This window comes from Hyalella azteca, unplaced genomic scaffold (genome assembly GCF_000764305.2).
Source record: "Hyalella azteca isolate HAZT.00-mixed unplaced genomic scaffold, Hazt_2.0.2 contig5554, whole genome shotgun sequence".
Lineage (NCBI taxonomy): Eukaryota > Metazoa > Arthropoda > Malacostraca > Amphipoda > Hyalellidae > Hyalella > Hyalella azteca.
In genome coordinates, this window is record NW_025935740.1 from 16,064 (window position 1) to 37,767 (window position 21,704).

Here is a 21,704-nt window from a genome sequence, read left to right on the forward strand (position 1 = left end):
TTACTCAAGATTTAAACCAATTTCTTAAGTATGATAAAGCTGGTATCCATGATACTTTACTGGTCTAATTATACTCCATATCATTAAAATCAGGGAGTACAAGCAAAACGAACCTTTGTTTACTCATTACTGCGTTTCACCTCGGTATGACCCAAACTACGAAGGGAAAACATTTTCGCGGAAATAAAGTATCGCCCAAACGCAGTTCATCAAGCAGAATGAAAAAATTTGTTTTGCTCAACGAATTTTCGTCATGTTGATTTGAAATCTCAAAACTAATAGGTAACAAATCAATTGTCGTTGTCGAAAATGCATTCTACTATCTTTAGGCAATATTAATAAATGTTCTAGTATTTTCCTATGATAACGAAATGTTCGTATTGGGTCGATTTTAATAAATATTTCCTTTTCCCTGCAGCGTGGCGACTTTAGTGAGGTGACGACTTAAGTGCCTTCAAGATCAGGCTCGACAAGCACTGGGCAACACGCATAGAACAGTACGACCCCGAATGCTGTCATTAGCTCCCCTTTTGGCATTTCTAGACTAACTGCTAGCCACGTATGCAACAAGTAGTCAAGAAGCAACCCAACTAGGCCAAATAGTCAAGAAGCAACCCCCCAACCAGGCGTGGTGAACAGGCCGCAAGGCCTTTTACACTGAACTTATCAAGTATCAAGTATCAAATATCAAGTGGCATTGAGCCATTGACGTTGACGGTAGCTTATTTACCGTAGCTACATCGTCTACAAAGGAAGAGGAGGATTTTGGAGAAGTACTGTTAGTAATGGACATTGGATGAGTACACTCTGCATGCTTCAAACGTTTTAAAATTAAGTTTTATTTCAAGTGTCCGATTATTCGAAACAGTTTTCTTTTGCACCTAACGAATAGCAGATACCGTAATACAATTTTTCGGATATGTCATACGATTGCACTCGGAAAGGCCTTTAAACTGAGCATGAACTCGTTTTTGAAATATTTCATGCCGAAATTCATGGTAAGAAGTTATTAAAGAAAAACGCTCAAAATCGTCCTTTATTAGTTATTAGGTACCCGTTTGACGGTACCCGCCTATTTAAAATTACACGCAGAAAACACATTCCTGTCTCCTGAAGCTTGAAACGGAAATTTCAAACACGCCCGGCCAGAGTATCCGCAAAGTCAAAGGGAGCCCGGAAGAATTGTTATAATCTATAATTCGTTTATTATTTCAGAAATCTAGATAATTTTGAAACAGCACACTCTTCTCATTATAATGTCAAATAATGATAATGTCGCACAATGATATTGGTATAAATAATTCTTCTTTCTTTATGTGAAATAATAATTTAATTTCTCGGTCATTCACTTCACTTATCGAGATGCTTCGTCAGTTTCCGTCGGAAATACTGATCAAAGAAATTTTTGATATACCTAGCTGGCATGAGTGGCATCTTAAATCAAGTTTAATAAAGCAGTTTTCATTGTATATTGTGATTTGAATGCATTCAATGCAATGTCATTCATTTTACATTATTTTCCATTCATATTTTATTATTTTCTTATCGTGATATAAATCAACTTTTAATGTTAAATTTTAGGGTCTTAAAAATTCATAATGCTGAAAGCAACGTACCTTAAATCTTATCTAATCAGTTGTTATCATCTTACTGACTTCTCAGTCGCATCAGAATGCCATTGGTGCACGAGTGTACATATAGCCACGGTTCTGTCTGTCCTGTTTTCACGAGTGAAGATGACGAATAAATCTGAATATGCATTGAATTTTTGCAATGCTATTTTGATGGTGAGTCAGAGTTTTCCAACGAGTCTGTTGAGAAAACTACGGTGCAAGTACAATGATACTATTGAATGGCAATTAATTACAATTTATTAACCGATTAGAGACTAAAATTGACTCAGTTATAAAGTAAAGAGATATCAGATGTGTCGTATTTATAATTAAGTGCTCGAAAATCAATGTAACTAAGGATCTTAATTTGGATATGATTGACTGTTCTTGTTATACAGTCCATTTAATTCATAGAGTTTTACTGCTTGAATCATTCATGCTCTTTATCCCAACAACTTTATTTTATATTTGATTTGAAATACGCAAATTACCAAAACTCGAATAACAATTTCTCGAGCGGTCCCGTGAGTTAATTCTGAACAAACGACGATAAGAAAATTATAGATGTATCATCATGTATTTTAACTGCACAAAAAATTTGTGAACCATATCAGGCGATTGGCATCGGCTTCATTGGCGTGGCATCGTTCACTTTGTTGAAATATAAGCCTCTGGGGGCGGTCATCAGTCCGGTGATCAACGAGGCATATTGCGTCCTGGGTTTCGGGTGCATCTTGGTGGTCCTTGGGATCGTTGGCGTGACCGTCTTGGGGTGCAACATCAGCAGCGGTGACAAGCATTACCGGCGAGGTTGCTGCTGGAATTTTACGCTCATTGCTGTGAGTGTGGAATAACAGATTATTATTGAAAGAAAATAACTAAATAATATAGCTTTAAATGGTAATCGTCTCGTTTAGTGGTGTTCATCTTGCAAGTTTTCGCTAATTTTATGACGACGATTTTGTCATTCACAGTCGTTATCAGCTCTATAAGCAACTCCAGTACTGTAGTTGAAGTCAACATCGTTGTGTTGTACACCTAAAACCCTGAACTTCCTGCAAAATTTGCTTAGGATTTATTCTGCAATTGAAAATCTGTAATTAATGACCAAAATTCATCTCTGAGACAGACAGTGGTGCTGATGGTGACGTTAGCTGTAACAGAGCTGACTGTGGGTTTGCTGCTCTTCACGCCTGAAGCGGTCAACTCCCAAGTATGCGACGTCATGAATAAAACCTTCAATGAGTACAATACTGAGAATTCGAATAGCACACAATATTTTGACACCGTTGAACAAGAGGTAAGATCAACCAACTCGAACATAAATATGAATGAAAATAAAGAGAAGAACCTCGAACTTTACTAATAAACTAGAAAATTTGTAGTGAAAATTTTAGTAGTTCAATAATTCAGTAATCATTAAAACTTACCTTTAGCGATGGAACATCAGGCTTTCGACGTGAAAAGACCTACAACGCTATTTTAATTTTGGTCTCAGCTGAAGTGCTGCGGCGTGAACGGCTACATGGATTGGCAAGCCTTACGCAATTCCAGTGACGTGACCCAAGGCTGCTGTACGAACACTACAGCACCAGGGTGCTATAAGGACATCACAAGCCTTGATATCACACAGATCAAGAACAAGATCTACACCAGAGGCTGCTATGAGGCCTATAAAGAAAGTCTACATGGCGTATCTATGGTCACGACCGTCTTCTTCTACGCAGCTGCTGCGATGTTGGTGAGGCGCTATCATTTGATGTCGAATAATAAAATGATTAAATTTTGCACCTTATTTGTAATAGCTTCATAGATCATAATTTACAGATAAAGTAAAAAACTTCAGACTTAAAAAATGTTTACTTTATTTCAGTGGTAAATATTTTCGGTTACAAAAGAAACAAATGTCTCAACTTTTGAACTGAGTAAAACATTTCAATTGTATTTCTATAGAAGCTCCTAGTAGCAACATTCTAGAATAATCATGAACTGTTTACACAAATTTCTCGCTCCCAGGTTCTGACGAGCATAACGTGTGTGACCAATTTGGTCGTCAACTGCTGCATTGAAGTAGAAGATGAACCAGATTTCGGTTTTTACAAAAGAGAAGAAACTACACCCATGACAGGAGTCAATTCAGCCAGCAGCACAAACTCACGCTATAGGTCATGATCCTGACATTCGTTAGACGGAAAGTGGGTGCAGTTCAAAATTGCCTTGTTTGTTTATGGCCTCTTTTTTTCAGCGGCATTGGCCCACAAAATATGATGATGACCTTGCACTCAATGAAAAAGTTATTATAAAAATCCCAAAAAGTTGATTTGTTGACTCCCAAATTGCAAGTTTACTAATGAATAATGAACTGTGGCATTTTTTGGCTTCTTTGGCGAGTGGATTTGGCCGTTATCTCCTGCCACCATTTGGCAACCCTGCAGTTGGCAAATCTGTTGCAGCAACGTTCAACACGTCAGTCGAGGCATCGGCACAGCACAACATGGAGAACTCACGTCTTGTTGTGATATCTACTGGGGCAAATAACACTGTGAAAAATTCCAGTTCAAGTAAAATGCAGGCATGCATTTCAATATGTAAACAAATTATTTCACCAAAATTATTCGTCACCTTCAAGAAATTTAGAGTTTAAATGTTGCATGTTGATGCGCAGCCTTGACTGCACGAACTTTGCGCTTAATTTGTATATCATTCATTTTGTAATAGATAAACATCTAAATTGTTATTATTTCGTAAGATATTCAATGCATGTTATGTATTCAAGGCAAACAAAAAGTTAGTTGAAATGTCGAGCTGATGCTTAATTTTAGTTTAGTTTCTATTTTTTTCTCTGCTGTGGGGGATGAAGTTTTTTGATCAAATTTTCGTAACCACAAAGAGGTTTTGTTTAGACACTGGATGTATGGTTCCCATTCTTACACTGTGAAACACACGAATAGTGCTGCAACATAGGTACGCGAACACTTGTGGGTTAATGTACGATTCAACTTTTAATTTTCATTCCACATAAAATATTTACGCCTAACACTTGAGAATCTGATGATGATTCGCAACTTTAGCCACCCGACGCTCACCTGGTTGTACATCTTTAAATTTAATAATTTAAATCTTGCGTGTTATTAACTCGCTGACTATTAGCGCATTGAATGAGGTATAATAATAATAATAATGCATATTTGCGGCATTTGTGTACTATTAGTGGTACGCGGCCACGGTTAGGGATCTCTGGATAGGTACTGATAAGGTGCAGAGGTTCGGATGACTTATCAATTAAAGTAAATAAAAGACACCACTCTTCTGCAGTATAGGCACTCTGGCTCACAACAAGATAAAGAAGGTTCTGGAACCTTTTATTTACTTGAAAACAATGAGGTACTTGTCTGGTACCAGAACTGCTATACATCTTAATCTATCATTGCGTGATTTACATGAGAACTCTCGACATTTATTTAGGCTTAAATCCAAAATGATATTATCACAGGCAAAGGAAATTTGGGTTATTCTTATAAGTAAACACAATGAATGCACGTCCTCTTCCATGTGACTAATAATTATATTTCGACTTTTAATTAATTTGCACAACGAAAATATTATTGCCACCATTGATTAAATTTTCTTTTATCTTGCTGTCATAGAGTATTTGTTCAGATTGACGGCTGACTATGCTATTTGGCATCAATTCGAATGTTGACAAAACTGTAGCTATTTAAAGTGAAACAGCCATTTCTCTTTGATGGTTGAGTGGACCTCGCCTTATGATGTCAAAGTCATAGATGTTAACTAGCATGAAAAGTTCAGAGAATTGAAAAGCTATCAAATATCACTTAACGGAATTTGTATAATTATGAATGTTAAATAATGCTCTTTTAGCTATTATGGTGTTCAATTGTTAGAATGTTATACAGTACTGGTGAGCTTATCTAAGTCTCAGTCTAATGACCAATGGAGTTATCCTACTGAACAAAAATTCACTTAATATAAGTAGTGTTCTAACAACTGTAATTCAATAATGCAATTCTTCGACGTATTATTTAACCAGCAGGAGGCAGGTCGCTAAATTGCCGAGGAATTTCTAAGCACCTAAGTGAAAGAAATGAAACTATTATCCTAAGATGATAGATTTTTATTTTTTTTGTGATGCATAGGGCATTTTGCATTTCGCGATGACACAGTTGTTATTCATGTCTTATTTGTTACGATGCTCTGTTTGATGATTTTGAAACCTTTGTGATTCTAATGTCATGCCATACTATAGTTTTATTCATAATCGCTCTGATCAGTGCTTTCCAATATTGCGAAGTATATAATCAAAAAATAATGTTTAATAAGATATGTAAGATGAATACTGCTGAAATTTTTATTTACCCTGATATAACGTCAATTATTTCAACGCTCCTTTATCAGCAAATGAAAAACTCGAAAACACGAACGTTCTCCTCAAAATTATTTTGATTTCTTTGCCTAACGAGCACGCAAGACCACGAGAATCTATCTCTTCCCTTGGACGGCAAAGAATCTCTTCTCTAGGAAAGCCGGGAATCTCTTCTCTAGGACAGCTGGGAATCTTTTCTACAGGATAGCAGGGATCTCTTTCCTAGGACAGCCGGGAATCTCTTCAATAAAACAGCCGGGAATCTCTTTCTCCGGACAGCCGGGAATCTCTTCCCAGGGCAGCCGGGAAACTCTTTCTCCGGACAGCCGGGAATCTCTTCAATAAGACAGCCGGGAATCTCTTCCCTAGGACAGCCGGGAATCTCTTTCTCTGGACAGCCGGGAATCTCTTCAATAAGACAGCCGGGAATCTCTTCCCTAGGACAGCCGGGAATCTCTTTCTCCGGACAGCCGGGAATCTCTTCCTCTGGACAGCCGGGAATCTCTTCAATACGACAGCCGGGAATCTCTTCCCTATAGGACAGTCGGGAATTTCTTTCTCAGGACAGCCGGGAATCTCTTCCCCAGGACAGCCGGGAATCTCTTTCTCTGGACAGTCGGCAATTTCTTTCTCAGGACAGCCGGGAATCTCTTCCCTAGGACAGCCGGGAATTTCTCCCCTAAAATCACAACACCGTAAGGCGGACGGTCCTGTTTGCGTCACGCGATCTGCGGAAACTCAAACAAAATTGGTATGCAGGCCGAGAAGTGCCAGAGCATCGGTCCATTAGTTCACATCATCAATATTAATTAAGTTGAATAATGCAACAGGCCTCGCATTTTGCGCCTATTTTGTTTTGATTGGCTCGCTTTATTCATGGCCGCTGCAAGAGGCGCTGAAGAGGCGTGCCTCGAGCGCGCCCAGGCGCAGGCCTCGCAAATTGCATGGGACAAAAATACAAGCGGTTCAACTTCTCTCATAGAAATAAATGGCTCCTATTGTCCAAATATTAACATAGTTCCTTGTTTAAGCTCGAGCAGAGGACGGATGTAGCACTGAAAAGCCCTTTTGCCTGGCTAAACTAGGTCAGGACGACCATGAGTAGGAAAGTGCTTGGATATTTGGAGAAAGATTCACTCATTTCTGTGAGTGTTTCGTGAATTCATCTTTTTCTCGCGTTTGCTCAGGTTCAGAATTTTCCTGTACGGAAAAAATTACTGTGCTCCCAAACTTCCTTGCGGAGAGATAAATGGTCGACTCGAAGAATTTTGGTGCCATTTCTGAACAATTGTGTTCATTACTTGGAAGCAAATTAGGTTAAATCTTTTGGTAACAAGGTGATTTGCTCTAAAAGGGTGTTGCTCCAGGGGTGGGCAGTAGCGCGCTACACGTAGCGGTAGCGGTAGCGGCGCTACATTTAAGCAATTGTAGCAGTAGCGGTAGCGCCCGCTACAAATTTAAGTAGTGATGCGAGGTTTTGCCGCTACAGCGCTACCGCTACATTTATAGATAAGGCCTTTAGATTTTACTTAATAGTATTAAATATTATTTAAAAACTGGCATGATACACACATAATATAAATTACAGAATAAAACTACGAAAGATTTCGGTGTAATGTTGTCAACCTTAGCCTGTTACTTGTGTCAACATGTTGGTCGTTACCAGAGGTGGGCTGTAGCGGCCGTTACTAGCGGCCGCTACATTTTCAGTAGCGGTAGCACCCGCTACATTTAGAGCATGTAGCGGTAGCGGTAGCGGCCGCTACATTTCAAAGTAGCGCTGCCCAGCTCTGGTTGCTTCACATATTCAAGCGAGAGAGTGACTTCACATAGGGTGCCTGATTACCAGCTTTCGATGGTACATGCTAGTTATGATATAAATTTCTGTGTGATTATTATTATTGCACTGGAGCTAATTGCATGATATTTTCGAATAAAAAGATTAGTTTGCCCTCAAACGGTGTAGCTGCCTAAATTCATGTGGGAGGTTGACTGTAACACGTGGCGCCTGATTTTCAGTTGTCGGTGGCATGTCATGTTCGCCCCGTAGCTGCGGACTGCAGCCAAACTTGCCGCTCTGGCAGAAAACTTCTCGCCAGAGTTTGACGGCCAGCAGAAAGCGGAGGGAAAGCTTCATAAAGCCTCGAGTGTTGGGCCGAGAGTTCAAGTTTTCAAACCAGGTTTCGGTTTTCATGTACGTTACTTATTTTTTAAAGCAGGTTTTGATATGCTTTGAAAATGAAAGTTTATTTCCTGACAAATTTTTAGCACCATTGCACACATAAATGTTTAGCTATTTTTGCCAGCAATTTAATTAGAGCCGCACAATAACTGCCAGAATATTGCATTTATTCCCATTCCAAAATTGTTTATAATTATGGATCGGGTGATGGAAATTTCCGCAGTACAGAAGCAAATAATCTAATTATATATTGAACGTGTAATTCGCGCAGATAAAATGATCATACGAGTACCGATACTTGGATTGAAGATAACTAATTCGGAACAAAGATTTTAAACATCACTACGTAGTCAAAAGTTCATAAATAAGTTTCCATGAGCATTTGATGCTCGTTTGGGGCGATAATTACAGTTAGTATAAGCAAGCTCGTCGAAAACGTATATTACCTAAAATAATGTAGCCTCAGATCCAAAATTTTCTGATGAATGCAGCCCCTTTACTCCATTTTATTTCTTTGATGATATTCCTTCAGTTTTGAAGGAATATCATCAAAGGAATATCATCATATTTTTTTCATTCGTTTTGAATGTAGATTTGATGGCATGCTGTTTTTGTTCAGTTTTTATAGTCAATACTTTAATTACATTATTCCGACAATGCCACGTTGCTTGCAGGTGCATTGTCTTTGCCGTTGACTAACTGCTCTGCTCCAGGCTCATTGACTGATGAATAAAAAGTTGCTTTTTAATATTTTTCAGCTCATGTCACGCATTGTCTGACGATTCTTTGGCTAATAAATCGTTCAAATGCATTTGAATTTATATGTTTTACAACCATTTTACCGTGCGCATAAAATAATGCAAATTAAAAAAGCTATAGTATTCCTAATAAATATTCACAAGATATTTGGTCGAGGAGAGCGTCCAAAGCCGCTTTCTAACGTCCAGCAAATTTTGTAACTGAAATATCGAGACCATTTCCCGTAGACTTATTCGATATATGCAAGCATATCGGGTAAATGAAGCATGGCGTTGAGGTATGAAGTGAGAGTATAGAGTGCGAATGATAATATAGTGAGGTCGGCAATATTAATATAGTGAGATTGGTAATAATAATATAGTGAGGTCGGTAATAATAATATAGCGAGGTCGGCAATATTAATATAGTGAGGTCGGTAATAATAAGATAGTGAGGTCGGCAATATTAATATAGTGAGGTTGGTAATAATAAGATAGTGAGGTCGGTAATATTATTATAGTGAGGTTGGTAATAATAATATAGTGAGGTCGGTAATAATAATATAGCGAGGTCGGCAATATTAATATAGTGAGGTCGGTAATAATAAGATAGTGAGGTCGGCAATATTAATATAGTGAGGTTGGTAATAATAAGATAGTGAGGTCGGTAATATTATTATAGCGAGGTCGGTAATATTATTATAGCGAGATCGGTAATAATAATATAGTGAGGTCGGTAATATTAATATAGTGAGGTCGGTAATAATAATATAGTCAGATCGGACTGTACTGAAGACGAGAGAAGATCATTAATTACTTACGAGGCTACCGCAGATTCTCTGGTCTGACGAAATAATAACTGAGAAATCAAAATTTTTGTTCTAAGCTAAAGAAAATTCTAATCCTAGCTACGTGCTCGGTAAGTATATGAACGATTCATATATTCATTGTTACCTATAGGGTTTGTGCTGGCATTTATGGTGTAACTGCAAATTTTTATATCCTCTCACGTTCATATTATTATGTAGCTCTTCTTGTCCATGTACCGGATTTCTTTCCTTTTCACCCAGTATAAAGCATGAGATCGTACGGTAATTATTACAAAACACAGTTTATTGGTCATAAAATTTTATGCAGTTCACTGTTAATGAAACATTTTAAGAATATAAGCATCATAAAATTTTGCTTTATCCTCGATTTGTTACTACTCTACTCATCATTAGAACAAAAAGTTGATTCATTGAACCGAAATACCGTAAATCTTTTCACTCATTATGAGCGGATTTATTATCGTTCACTTATCGTCATCGTTAGTTGCGAAGTGTTAAATTAGTGCAGCGTGTAATAAAGGAAATGTTGACTGAAACTTTACAAGATCTGCCAATACCTGCACGCAGCAACAAGGATAATATTTTAATATCAATAAAAAAAACTCTACAGTGGACCTGTGTGTATAATGCTGATGAAATTGATCTAACGATGCTACAAGACGTGCAAATTTGTAGCATGAATGATTTATTTCGCAGGCATCAGTTCACATCAGGAGGTTCATCAGTGGGAACGATAGCACAAAAGCTAATATGAATAATGGCTCTTCTATAGTCAGGCATCAGACCTCTCCTCTAATGTCGGCGGCCTAGCCCAGCTTTTTTCAGGGGGAGTCGAGTCTTTGATCTTTAAATTGCTATTAAACTCGCAGCCGATAATACGAGCCGTATTCTTCGAAAGTTGACTTAGCAAAAGCCTAATTTTCCTTGATGCTGTCAACTCAATTTGGGAGATTTGATCTTCTCGTCCATCAGATATTCTTCCTGAGATCAGCTCGCCAGATCTTTTTGATATCGAATCATTTTGAACAGAACGAGGCTGAAAGTCGGCCAAAATCAACATCTTCTGTCGTTCATCAGACTTTTTTGCAATGATGCGAGCTTTATGGGGAAGAACGACTCTCAATCACGATTATCAATTTCATAAATTATTACACTAATCGCTGTGGTCTTGAACGGTCTACTGGAAAGGTTTGCAAATGAAAACGAAACGCCATTTAAATTTAAAGCAATTATTTAATTCTATTGGTCTTTTGAAAGCGCAATATTTTCTTCAGTAAATGAAACAGAATGTAACATAGGGCCCATAAATAAGTCTCGTTGTGTGTTAAATTTGAAAGTCTTAAAACATAGTAACCAGTTGACATCCTGATTGTTTCGAGAGAACGTTCGCGATATGCAAGCTAACATATATTGTATTAAAACTTTCGTGCATTCTATCGCATTGTTTTCCTTTTGAACACAGGAGTAACAAGTATGTACTCGTTACGTAGGAATATGGGGCCATTACAGTTACGATTTGAGTCAATATATAGACTTAATTGATGCCATATGATCCCTTAGCTGTTGACATTATGCGTAGTGAACACACAGCAGCAAACGCGAACACTTCCCCTCGTGTACAACGCCTCCTGCAAACGAGTCCAGATATGAGCTAAAAAAAACGGTGAAATTAAAATGGCTGTCCAATGCCCATGCAGTTTCCTAGAACCCGATAAATATGCCATAAACTTCATCTCGGTCTCATTTGTGACACAAATACAAAGCTTTATTACCCAAGTTTCACTTGGGCGGTTCGATGACGGGAAAGTGTGGCGTCGGGGACAGTCTGGCCTGTTCCTTGCACAGCGCTCGCCGTGTTCCTTGTTGACTCGCCGATAAATCTTTCGTTAGCACCGAATTTTGCAGGCATTGCAGGGCTTTGATTTATTGAGAGTATCGACGGCGAAAGCGGCTTATGAGGGAGCTGCTTATAGTATATTATGTATGCTAAATGAGTATATATGATATACGTATATACAATAGCGGCAGTAAAGTGCCGATGGCACTCTACTGCCACCACCAGCGGCATGTGGCATCACCAGAGCACTGGCAGTAAAGTGCTACATGGCATGCAGCATCAGCAGAGTGCTGGTGGTGGCAGTAAAGTGCCACATGGCACGCGGCATCAGCAGAGCGCTGGTGGTGGCAGAAAAGAGCCACATGGCATGCGGCATCGACAGAATGCTGGTGGTGGCAGTAAAGTGCCACATGGCATGCGGCATCACCAGAACGCTGGTGGTAGCAGTAATAAAGTGCCACATGGCATGTGGCATCACCAGAACGCTGGTGGTGGCAGTAAATCCCCGCATGGCCGCCGCTGCGGCAAAATTTCTTCAATGATCCATCAAACCGTCTCCAATTTTCGGGGTGACGTGGCAATCATCGACTGAAATCTTTATTGCCACCATGATGGCATCTCACTCTGCAATACTTTTTCATCCCCTCTTTTTGAAACTCCTTTAATTTTTAGCAATTTCAAACCAGCAAATGAAATTTTCGGGGTGACGTGGCAATCATCGACTGAAATCTTTATTGCCACCATGATGGCATCTCACTCTGCAATACTTTTTCATCCCCTCTTTTTGAGACTCTCTTAATTTTTCTGCAATTTTAAACCAGCAAATGTCGGAGCGAGCAAAAGGTGGATTATTTTCACTGATCTTGATGAACCTTCGTTAAATTCCATAATGCAATTTACGGCAAGTGCCGTAGCATGACTATAAATTTACTCTCTTTCAAAATAAACAGAAATTTTCTCCTTAGTGTGTTTCAATGATTCGAATTTTTCATGATTCTAGCTTTGGAATCTGGTTTCGATATTTACAAATAAACGAGTAACTATCTTGTCAGTATCTATATAATAGTAATGAATCCACAAAAAAGATCTGAATGCAATTCATAAACGTTTAAAATTAATTTAAAAATGTATCGCAACTTAACGGTCGCTTATGATAAATGATCACATAAATATATTCATTAATGCAAAGAACATGCGAACAATAGAGCATTCAAGAGCATTAAATTCAATTTTGGATTTCAATCTCTTCCTCAAACTCATTCTCTTTACGTCACCCTGCCGACAACTACGGTTTCGGACTGCACACACATCACCTCACGTCGCTGCGGATAGTTTTAGTACTCCATTTAATCTTTGTCACGTGAGTGACAAAAGATCTAGTTCTTGATTATGAATCCACCTACTCCCATCTAGTCTTGGCAACAGTCACCTACTTCTACCTCATCTTGGACAGTCATCTACTTCTGTCTCGTCTTGGCAACAGTCACCTACTTCCATCTCGTCATGGCAACAGTAATCTACTTCTGCCTCTTCTTGGTAATAGTCAACTACCGGTGCCTAGTCTTGGAAACAGTCACCTACTTCTGCCTCGTCTTGTTAACAATCACTTACTTATGGCTCGTCTTGGCAACAGTCACCTACTTCTGCCTCGTCTTTGTAATAGTCGACTACCTGTGCCTAGTCTTGGAAACAAGGCCCTGAGTGCTGGGATTATATCTGTATATTCTGGCTGGAATATATGCAGCCGCGTCTTGTAATCTCGCTAAGTAGCTGACTGATCTAATTAGGAGCAAGCGGCGAGTGAACCGCGCCGTTCTAAAGCTGAAATAATGCATATAAAATACGCCTCGCTGCGCCCAAGGATGTCGTGAGCTACGGGAAAATGTTCAGAAGAAAGGAAATTTCATTAATAATTAGGTCACTCATTGAGAGATGATTCCTTGAAATATGGTATGAAAATTTGAAGTTTCTTTTAGCATCTCACATGCTTTCCACGTCAAAATGTTCTGGAGCATCTTTATCTGTGTTTCCATGCGCTCTCCGGGTAAATTTTGGTGCATAAGAAACCTACTAAAAATACTAATACCAATTAATTTAAGGCGTTCAATGCTGGGTGAAATTTTTTTGAAAAATATTACTCTAATCCAAGTGTGAAGCAAGTTGAATTAAATCAGTTTCTGCATTTACGCAACTCCCTAAATTGCCCACTGAGCAAGCCCCTGCTAGCGCAGTTCATTGTTACTGTAGAATACACTGATTCATCACGAGAGTATATCAAAAAGCGAAGAAGTGACAATAATACTGTCTAATATATCTCATTGACACTTCTTAGAGTATTCAAAACATTTTAAAGATAAATATTGTTTTTGCTGTCTTTGTTTCCACTGCGAATCTTCTTTGTTCCTCAGATTGCGTTTTCATTATAATAATAATTCAATACTAAATCTTTTCATTTAGTTGTTCCGGCTGCATTACGATCAACAGTCGGTATGCCTCATTACCATTGATACATAATTACCAAAAAAACTGTCACGTGCAAAAAACTGCAGTGATAACATGAAACTTATTATCTTATTGTCATGGTGATAAAATGTTATTTGTCATATTGTTGTCAGGTTATAACATGATAGTCATGTTATTGTAAATTAATAACATATTACATGACATATTCCAGTTTCCTATTAACCTTTACACAGCAGATGGAGTTCTACATCCCGCGGTGGCTAAGCTCGAGCGCCGCGCAAAAGATGGCGAGTGACATCCCGCGCCGAAACTTTGCTGGGCGCCTGGCGACATTCGTGAGGCATCAGCTCTAAGACGCCTGCTATTTCCGCTCACATGTCTGCAGGAGTTTGTCAAGTCTACGGCAAAGTTGCCAAGAGCTTTAGAGTTTGCTTCAAGTTACAGCCTGACAATATGAACCATTAGGGGAGCGAGGCTCTGGTGGCGTTCCTCAGCGGCAACCACGATATTTTACGCTGTCATTGTGTGGGATATCTGAAGTATTGGCGTTAGAAAAATGTTAATATAAACAAATGGAATGGTGTGATAGGTGAGAATCTATGTGCTCAATTTCTGCTAAATTTACATTGCCTTTCATGGTCTGATATTTTGAAAGAAATTGCGTTGACATTGCGATTATTCATAATCGAGAAAAAAATATCAGAAGTGTGCGAAGGAACTTTCTTGAATAGTACTAGAAATGAGTTACTCCACACACGCTCTGGACTGTGTTTCTTTTGATCGGATTATTTTCCAATTTATATTCTTCGATTCGTTTCAATTCCAGGAAGTCCAACAAATAACCGCTTAACTTTATACAGCAATCTAGGTTTGACGTCCGAGTCAAGCCGGTGGCCGCAGAATAACAAGATTAAAGGATCGAATACCTCGGCTCTTGTTGTTGCTGCGCACAATGGCTTCGCTGGCAATTGAATTATGCAGCTTCTCTTGATGAAAGCAAAGGTGGAGAGGATTTTCATGTCCACTTAATTGTCTCCTACGCGCTGTTTCTATTTGAGTGCTCGCTTTCATTATTCGAAGCGCTAGTGTTCAGTATTTGTCATCATTGTTCTAAGGGGGATTTTATTACTGAATTTTCATTAATTCAGGCCAATCATGTTAGCCAGACCAATGCCTTGTAAAAAAACCGAGATTCAAGCTTTCAAATGATGCTTGATAATTAATTGATTGATAATCTTCTATACGTTGTGTATATTCGGCAATGTTTGCTCGTGTATTAGAAGCTTGGAGCTTGATAAACGAGTATTAAGGGCTGTCCGGGTGCGTTTCCATGATCCTTTTCTATTACTTTGGCATATTTTTTTCGTGGAAGGGAATAATGAGATATATGAAATAGGCGAGTAAAATTGGATTAATAAATTGAAATATGATCTTAACTTCAGTAAGACTTAGGTCTCAGTATATGCAAGTTTAATGTATATATTTATATTCAGGATATCTAAATTTAATATACGGTATTAAGTATATTTAAGTTAATATTTATAAATAACAATTTATTTATATTTAATTATCAGAGCTTGAGTGAAAGTTACATGCAAGTGTGGGGGACCGTGGCTTGTCTTTGACAGGGATGACGGGATTCTCAAATTGGGATGACGGCTCATCAAATAGCATGGTTGCCAACCCCTACAAGCAGCCGTAAAACTTACGACACAAAAATAAATTTAAGTAACTGAAATCATAAAGGGTGAATTTCCCTTACACCTGCACAATTTCGATGAGACCTGCTGGTAAGTTGGACATGGTTATTTCTTTGTAATAGGCCAAAATTACTGGTATGTGTGGAATTTCAAGTCTATCAGTATATAGATTACCGACACTCGATAAAAGCATTCTCTAAGCGGCCATAGAAACATGGTTACCGGCAATTATTAAAAGTGAGCCAATTACTGATCTATTAATCAGAATTTCGCCGCTAACTTTTCATGCTGTGACTTGAAATATAATTCTCAGAGGCCAATTGATAGCAAACATAATTTAAATGATTTAAACATATGCTTGAAATTCTTCCGCATTTAATTCCATCGATAGAAAAGAACGATTATATTTTAATATAAAATTCAAGATTTAAATGAGGTGCCGATCCGACTGAGGGCTTCTGCTGCCTCTTTGATTCTCGTCGAGGTAATTCAGTTTCTATATCAATTATCAAATATCGAAGTTAGAAGCAAATATTGATATTAAACTCAAACACGGCAAGCTAGTAGCCGCCGCTCCGTGTTTAAACTTTACTGCGACACACGATGAATGAATTTTAACTTACAGCCACATTTGGTGAATGAATTTGAACTTTGCAGTGACACGCGATGATTTAAGTTGAACTTTACAGTGACACGTGATGAATGAATTTCAATTTTGCATCGACCCGCGATGAATGAATTTGAACTTTGCAGCGGCACGCGATCAAACGCGTGCAGGTTTATCTAACGCATAAATAATTATAATTTCAGACAACAAAGGAAAAGAGTCTTTTAAATCACCGTAGAAATATCAAGGAAATAAGAAAGTATTTATAAAAAGTCAATAGTAAAACTCGAGTAACGTGTAGCCAAAGCTTCATTGGATAAAGTCGTTGGGGATGTCTGCATCATCAAGCTCTGTATTTGATCGTTTGATTAGACCAACGTAACCATACAGCTACGCCTTTGACGGAGGAGACCTTTGCTCTGCCTCTGGTAGTTGACAAAACTGGTGCTCAGGATTGACTATATCGATTAGCTTCTGTATTCAGCTGCGTCAGTCGATTTCTTAGTAATACATATATATGCAAGAATACAGGAGTTTTGTGAATGACCAAGGAGACAGAATAATTAAGAGTAATAATTTTTTGACTGACTAATATATTAAAAAAAGTTACATAAGTACTTTTAGAGATAAAAAACCGAAATTGTGTCCTGCTATTGAGTCCAAAATATTTCCATGATTGAGGAGAAAATATGTTAAGTTACCACGGACAATTTTCTGATGTATTTTGGTCGCGTTAACATTGTTTGTTTACCTGCCATCAGGTACGGAATAAATATGCTTGTAGATTGAACCCTCTTTTTACAACACTTCTCTTTAACTTCATTTCTTGTTTTTGTTTGTCTGTCTGCTGCAAATCTGATAATCGATATTTAACACACTTCTACCTGTCCAATCGATCTGAAATTTTGCACACTTGCGTAAAGTTGGAGACAATGCTTGAATCAATTGACAGAATAAATAATTGTAACAATTATTAATTTTTTTTAAATATTAAACAAAATTGAAAAAATAATTTTTTAAATATTTAAAATAAAATTAGAAATTTATTGTACATGTTTAAAAACACACTGGCTTCTTCAGAAGTGTTGTATTTAAAAAGTAATTTTTAAAGGCATATTATTAATAAATGAAGCTAATTTATCGATCAATTATCATATTATTATTCTACACGATTCACCCATCATGACGTGAGCCACATGGAGTCAACAACCATAACACACTTCACTCTCATGTAAAGTATCAGACTGTGAACGAGTTCACTCTTCATAGTGCCAAGCAGTCCCACAAACAAGACGATTCAGCGCGCGAGGTCACGATGAAAGTGCGCTCAAGAAGAGGGCATAATTCAGTGGGGGCGCGGACCTCGCTGCTGCCTCTGACACTTCGGGTCCTAAAGCTCGGAGCTGCGGTGACAAGCAGACCTCTTCACCAGCGCACGATACGACCGGCCTGAGATATGGACGGTTATAGAGACCCAGTCCCTGCCTGCTTCGTTGCTGTGGCAACCATTCATGAGACAGAAATAATCATTTGGGAATTTATGCTAAGTATAGTATTTTTCTTTTGGCAGTATGAGCGTTAAAATTACAGTGTTTGATGCCATTGGACGAGAGCATAAATATGTATTTAAAATAGCTTGGATGGTGTTGGTTGTTTGGTTGTTTTATAGCCTTGTTTTGTGAATAAATGTTCGTGTTTTGTCGGCTTGTGTTGAAGAGCGAGCATCGTAGTATACTCGACTTTGCTTCTGAAAGTACGCCATGTTACCTTATTACTCAGTGTTACTCAGTCACGCCCAGCTATCTAGCCTCACCGGGTTACCTTATTCTCAGTGTTAGGCCAGTCACGGCCGGCTACCTAGCCTCACCGGGTTACCTTATTACTCAGTGTTACCCAGTCACGCCCGGCTACCTAGTCTAACCGGGCTACCTTATTACTCAGGGTTACCCTGTCACTCTGGTTACTCTGCATCTCCGGGTATCGCTGGTATCACGGCTAGCCTGCCAGGTGGGATGTTAGTTTATAGAGACACGTCTGAGGTTTGTTTGAGTCTCCCTGTATATTAGTCAAAATTGTGATACGTGTGTGTTTATTTTGTAAATACAACTTCTACGGAACGATCGAATCTTTGATAAAATTCAAGGACTTGCACAAAGCCTTTCTGATGTGCTTGTCTGTGATGACGGATGATTTCCATCACATCACAACAGCAGCATGCTGACTTTCATCACATCACAACAGCAGCATGCTGACTTTCATCACATCACAACAGGAGCATGCTGACTTTCATCACAACACCACAGCAGTATGCTGCGTTTTATCACATCACAACAGCAGCATGCTGACTTTCATCACATAACAACAGCAGCATGCTCGGTTGATAAAAGGTTAACTAGGTCAACAGCGACTAGGTTAACAGCAGCATGCTAGTCGACGTTGCAGTGGCGAGACGCTGCGACTGCGTCTCGCCACGTCGCTCACGATCGTTTCTGGCAGAACTTGAGGGCAGCGGAGCAACAGATAAGAGGCGAGCTGATGCCTGGTGCTGGCATTTGTTAAATACTCGACCAGCAGTGATCTCCTATTCTCCTGTTAGCCACTCTGCCAGCAGTAATCTCCTGTTCACCTGTTAGCCACTCTGCCAGCAGTAATCTCCTGTTCACCTGTTAGCCACTCTGCCAGCAGTAATCTCCTGTTAGCCACTCTGCCAGCACTAATCTCCTGTTCACCTGTTAGCCACTCTGCCAGCGGTAATCTCCTGTTCGCCTGTTAGCCACTCTGCCAGCAGTAATCTCCTGTTCGCCTGGTAGCCACTCTGCCAGCAGTAATCTCCTGTTCGCCTGTTAGCCACTCGCCAACATTATAAGAAAAAATAATGTATAAATTAATGTACGATAATAAATCAAAATTATTTTGTTAACGTATATTTCAAAAAGTATGATTTTTTTCTTCACATTGCATTATAGCGTTAGTTAACGGAGGCTTTGCTGTCATTGGGATAAAAACATTTGAATATAGGCGCTATATAATACGTTATTCAAGAAATTTACCAACAATTCTCTAATCTCTGATAATTTCACAAATAATGATCTGCAAGATGGCGAAAGATAAGTGTAAAAACAAAAATTAGAATTGTTCAGAAGAAAATTAGGCAATTCATTCACTGTCATGGATGAATAGCAGGCACGTTATTATTGTTCACACTCGGATTTACGAAGTTACTTATATGATGACTACTAACTTTTCTGATTTCATTCATAGAAAAAATGTCCAGTGTTCATCTCAGATAAAAAAATTCTCCGGGGCAATCCCAAGTTGTCTCAGTATTTTTAATTTTTTATAAACTTATAAACTTATATGACTTGGAAGCAAGAATATGAATTCTTTCAAATATATTTTTTGTTTATTTATATAAGACTTAAAAAAACGAATCAATACGATCTGGGACAGAAAATTGAATTATTAAATGTCTAATTCACTGAGGTTTTACACTCAGCCGTTTGGCTTTTCGATTACTTCACTCATTCAATATCCAAATTTGCCGAACATAACAAAAATGCAAGTAATTCTAACCATATATATGTTCCTGGGTCCAAAGAGTCACTGATGCAGCTTGCAGACATGCGGAAAGTCTCCATGTTGTCCGGCTTCCGTTTTTATAATCAGAAATAAAAGCGTCACGCGCCCCGGCAAAGTTGTTGTGCTCCAGCAGGAGTTAGCGGCGGAATTTAGAGCGCTGGAGCCGTTGATCCGTATCCATGATACCATCCCGAACGCCCCTCGATCGTACAGTGGAAAAAATAACGGCTTTTCTAAAATGCGAATGTAACCACGTTTATTTCATGTGCGGTTCTTGGTGAGTAAACGATGCGTTATTAACCTGATAGAATAAATCAATTTTTAATTAAGGTTAAATTTCGTGATATATATGGAGTTGCGCGCTATTTTTCGCTGCCTTGCCTTTCGTGCTCAAGAATAAAAAATTTACGATTAAATTTGAGTTTGTGTTTACTGCTGAAGGGAGGAGGTCTGTTGCCAGCTCACGTTCTCTTGGATAAAAACGTGATTTGCCGACTGAAAAGTTCTCGAATTCGGGTCGGAAGCTCGCGATCCTAGCTTCCTACGCTGTTTATTCACGAGGGGTAGAGCAAGAATACCTCATTACGAGCGAGGAATGTAAAGCTAACATAAAATAATTGACATGAGGCCGAGAGTGGGAGCCACTCAAGTCGACCGCCCGCTACCGGAGTCCAGATTGAAATTCCATGCGCGAGTAGCTGCTTAAAAAATGGATGAACTGTCAATAAAAATCGAGAAGGCAGGAAATATTTCACGTGGTCGGAATGCTCGTCCGAGAACGGCCGAGAGAAAAATTGAAGGCCATTCTCGGTGCACCAGAAATCGTGAACTTCAGGGAGATTTTGTGCCAAGATTTCGGGAGGTAAACGTCAAGCGGTGAATAATTTTGATTATCAAGCGGCAAACGCGAAAATATTTATGATGGTGGAATTTTTTTCTCAAGGTGTGAAATTTTCTGAAGAAATAATGAGTAATTAAAACATTCCAAACATAAAAATTTTGTTGGTACGAGTTATATTGAAACACCATTCGACTAAAATAATGCTTAGCGAATAATATTAAGTAGGAGGAACTTATCTGCGATGGGTAAATTGTTGGCCAGGTTTTTAAATATTTTGGCTCATATACCTATGAACGCTTTAAAAGGGCCTCTGCTTTGATTATTATTTAGGTATTTATTGATATAGGTATCAATAATTTAGGTAAACTATTGATTATTTACCTAAATAACTGTTAATATAATTATTTAGGTTGACCATTGAACTAATCTCAAATAAATCCTAAATAGAGAAGGAAGTTTAAAGTATAGAAGGAAGAACGCTATCTGCATTGGCGATTAAGAAAGATTTGTCTTACGTTAGAATAGCGCCAGCGAAGTTCCCAGTCTCCCAGGCATCTACAGGAAACCTAAAGCAGAAAAATGACTGCCATCGTCGAGATGAAACGGCGTCCTGAGAACGAGAAAAGGATGTCATAAGCGAGACAAGGAGGTTTCATAAGCAGTCCAGCGAAACTGCTTCCCAGCCGTGTTCCTTCGGCGGCGAGACGAGACTGGCAGCGAGGAACCTGACGTTGAATGCGGCGAATGTATCCGATGTATATGCAGTGAATGTAACTGTAGCAGTGATTGATGTAGCCGGTGTAAATACGGTGAATGAAACTAATGTGAATGCGATGAATGCTCGTTAATATGGAAGCGGAGGACGTACGTGAAGTAAGAAGTGGGGCTGCTGGTGTAAATTAACAACATTTGATATTCGACAATACTTACT

At 38.7% G+C, this 21,704-nt stretch overlaps 1 protein-coding gene across 1 annotated transcript; it reads left to right on the top strand.

Annotated features, from left to right (window-relative positions):
- Window positions 1-1,678: 1,678 nt before the first annotated feature.
- LOC108681207 (leukocyte surface antigen CD53) lies at window positions 1,679-5,972 on the top strand. The gene is made up of 5 exons (XM_018170214.2): window positions 1,679-1,787; window positions 2,228-2,452; window positions 2,743-2,913; window positions 3,112-3,354; window positions 3,630-5,972. Exons 1-5 carry the CDS (start codon window positions 1,737-1,739, stop codon window positions 3,783-3,785), a joined length of 846 nt encoding a protein of 281 aa, XP_018025703.1. The 5' UTR covers window positions 1,679-1,736; the 3' UTR covers window positions 3,786-5,972.
- The last annotated feature ends 15,732 nt before the right edge of the window (window positions 5,973-21,704 follow it).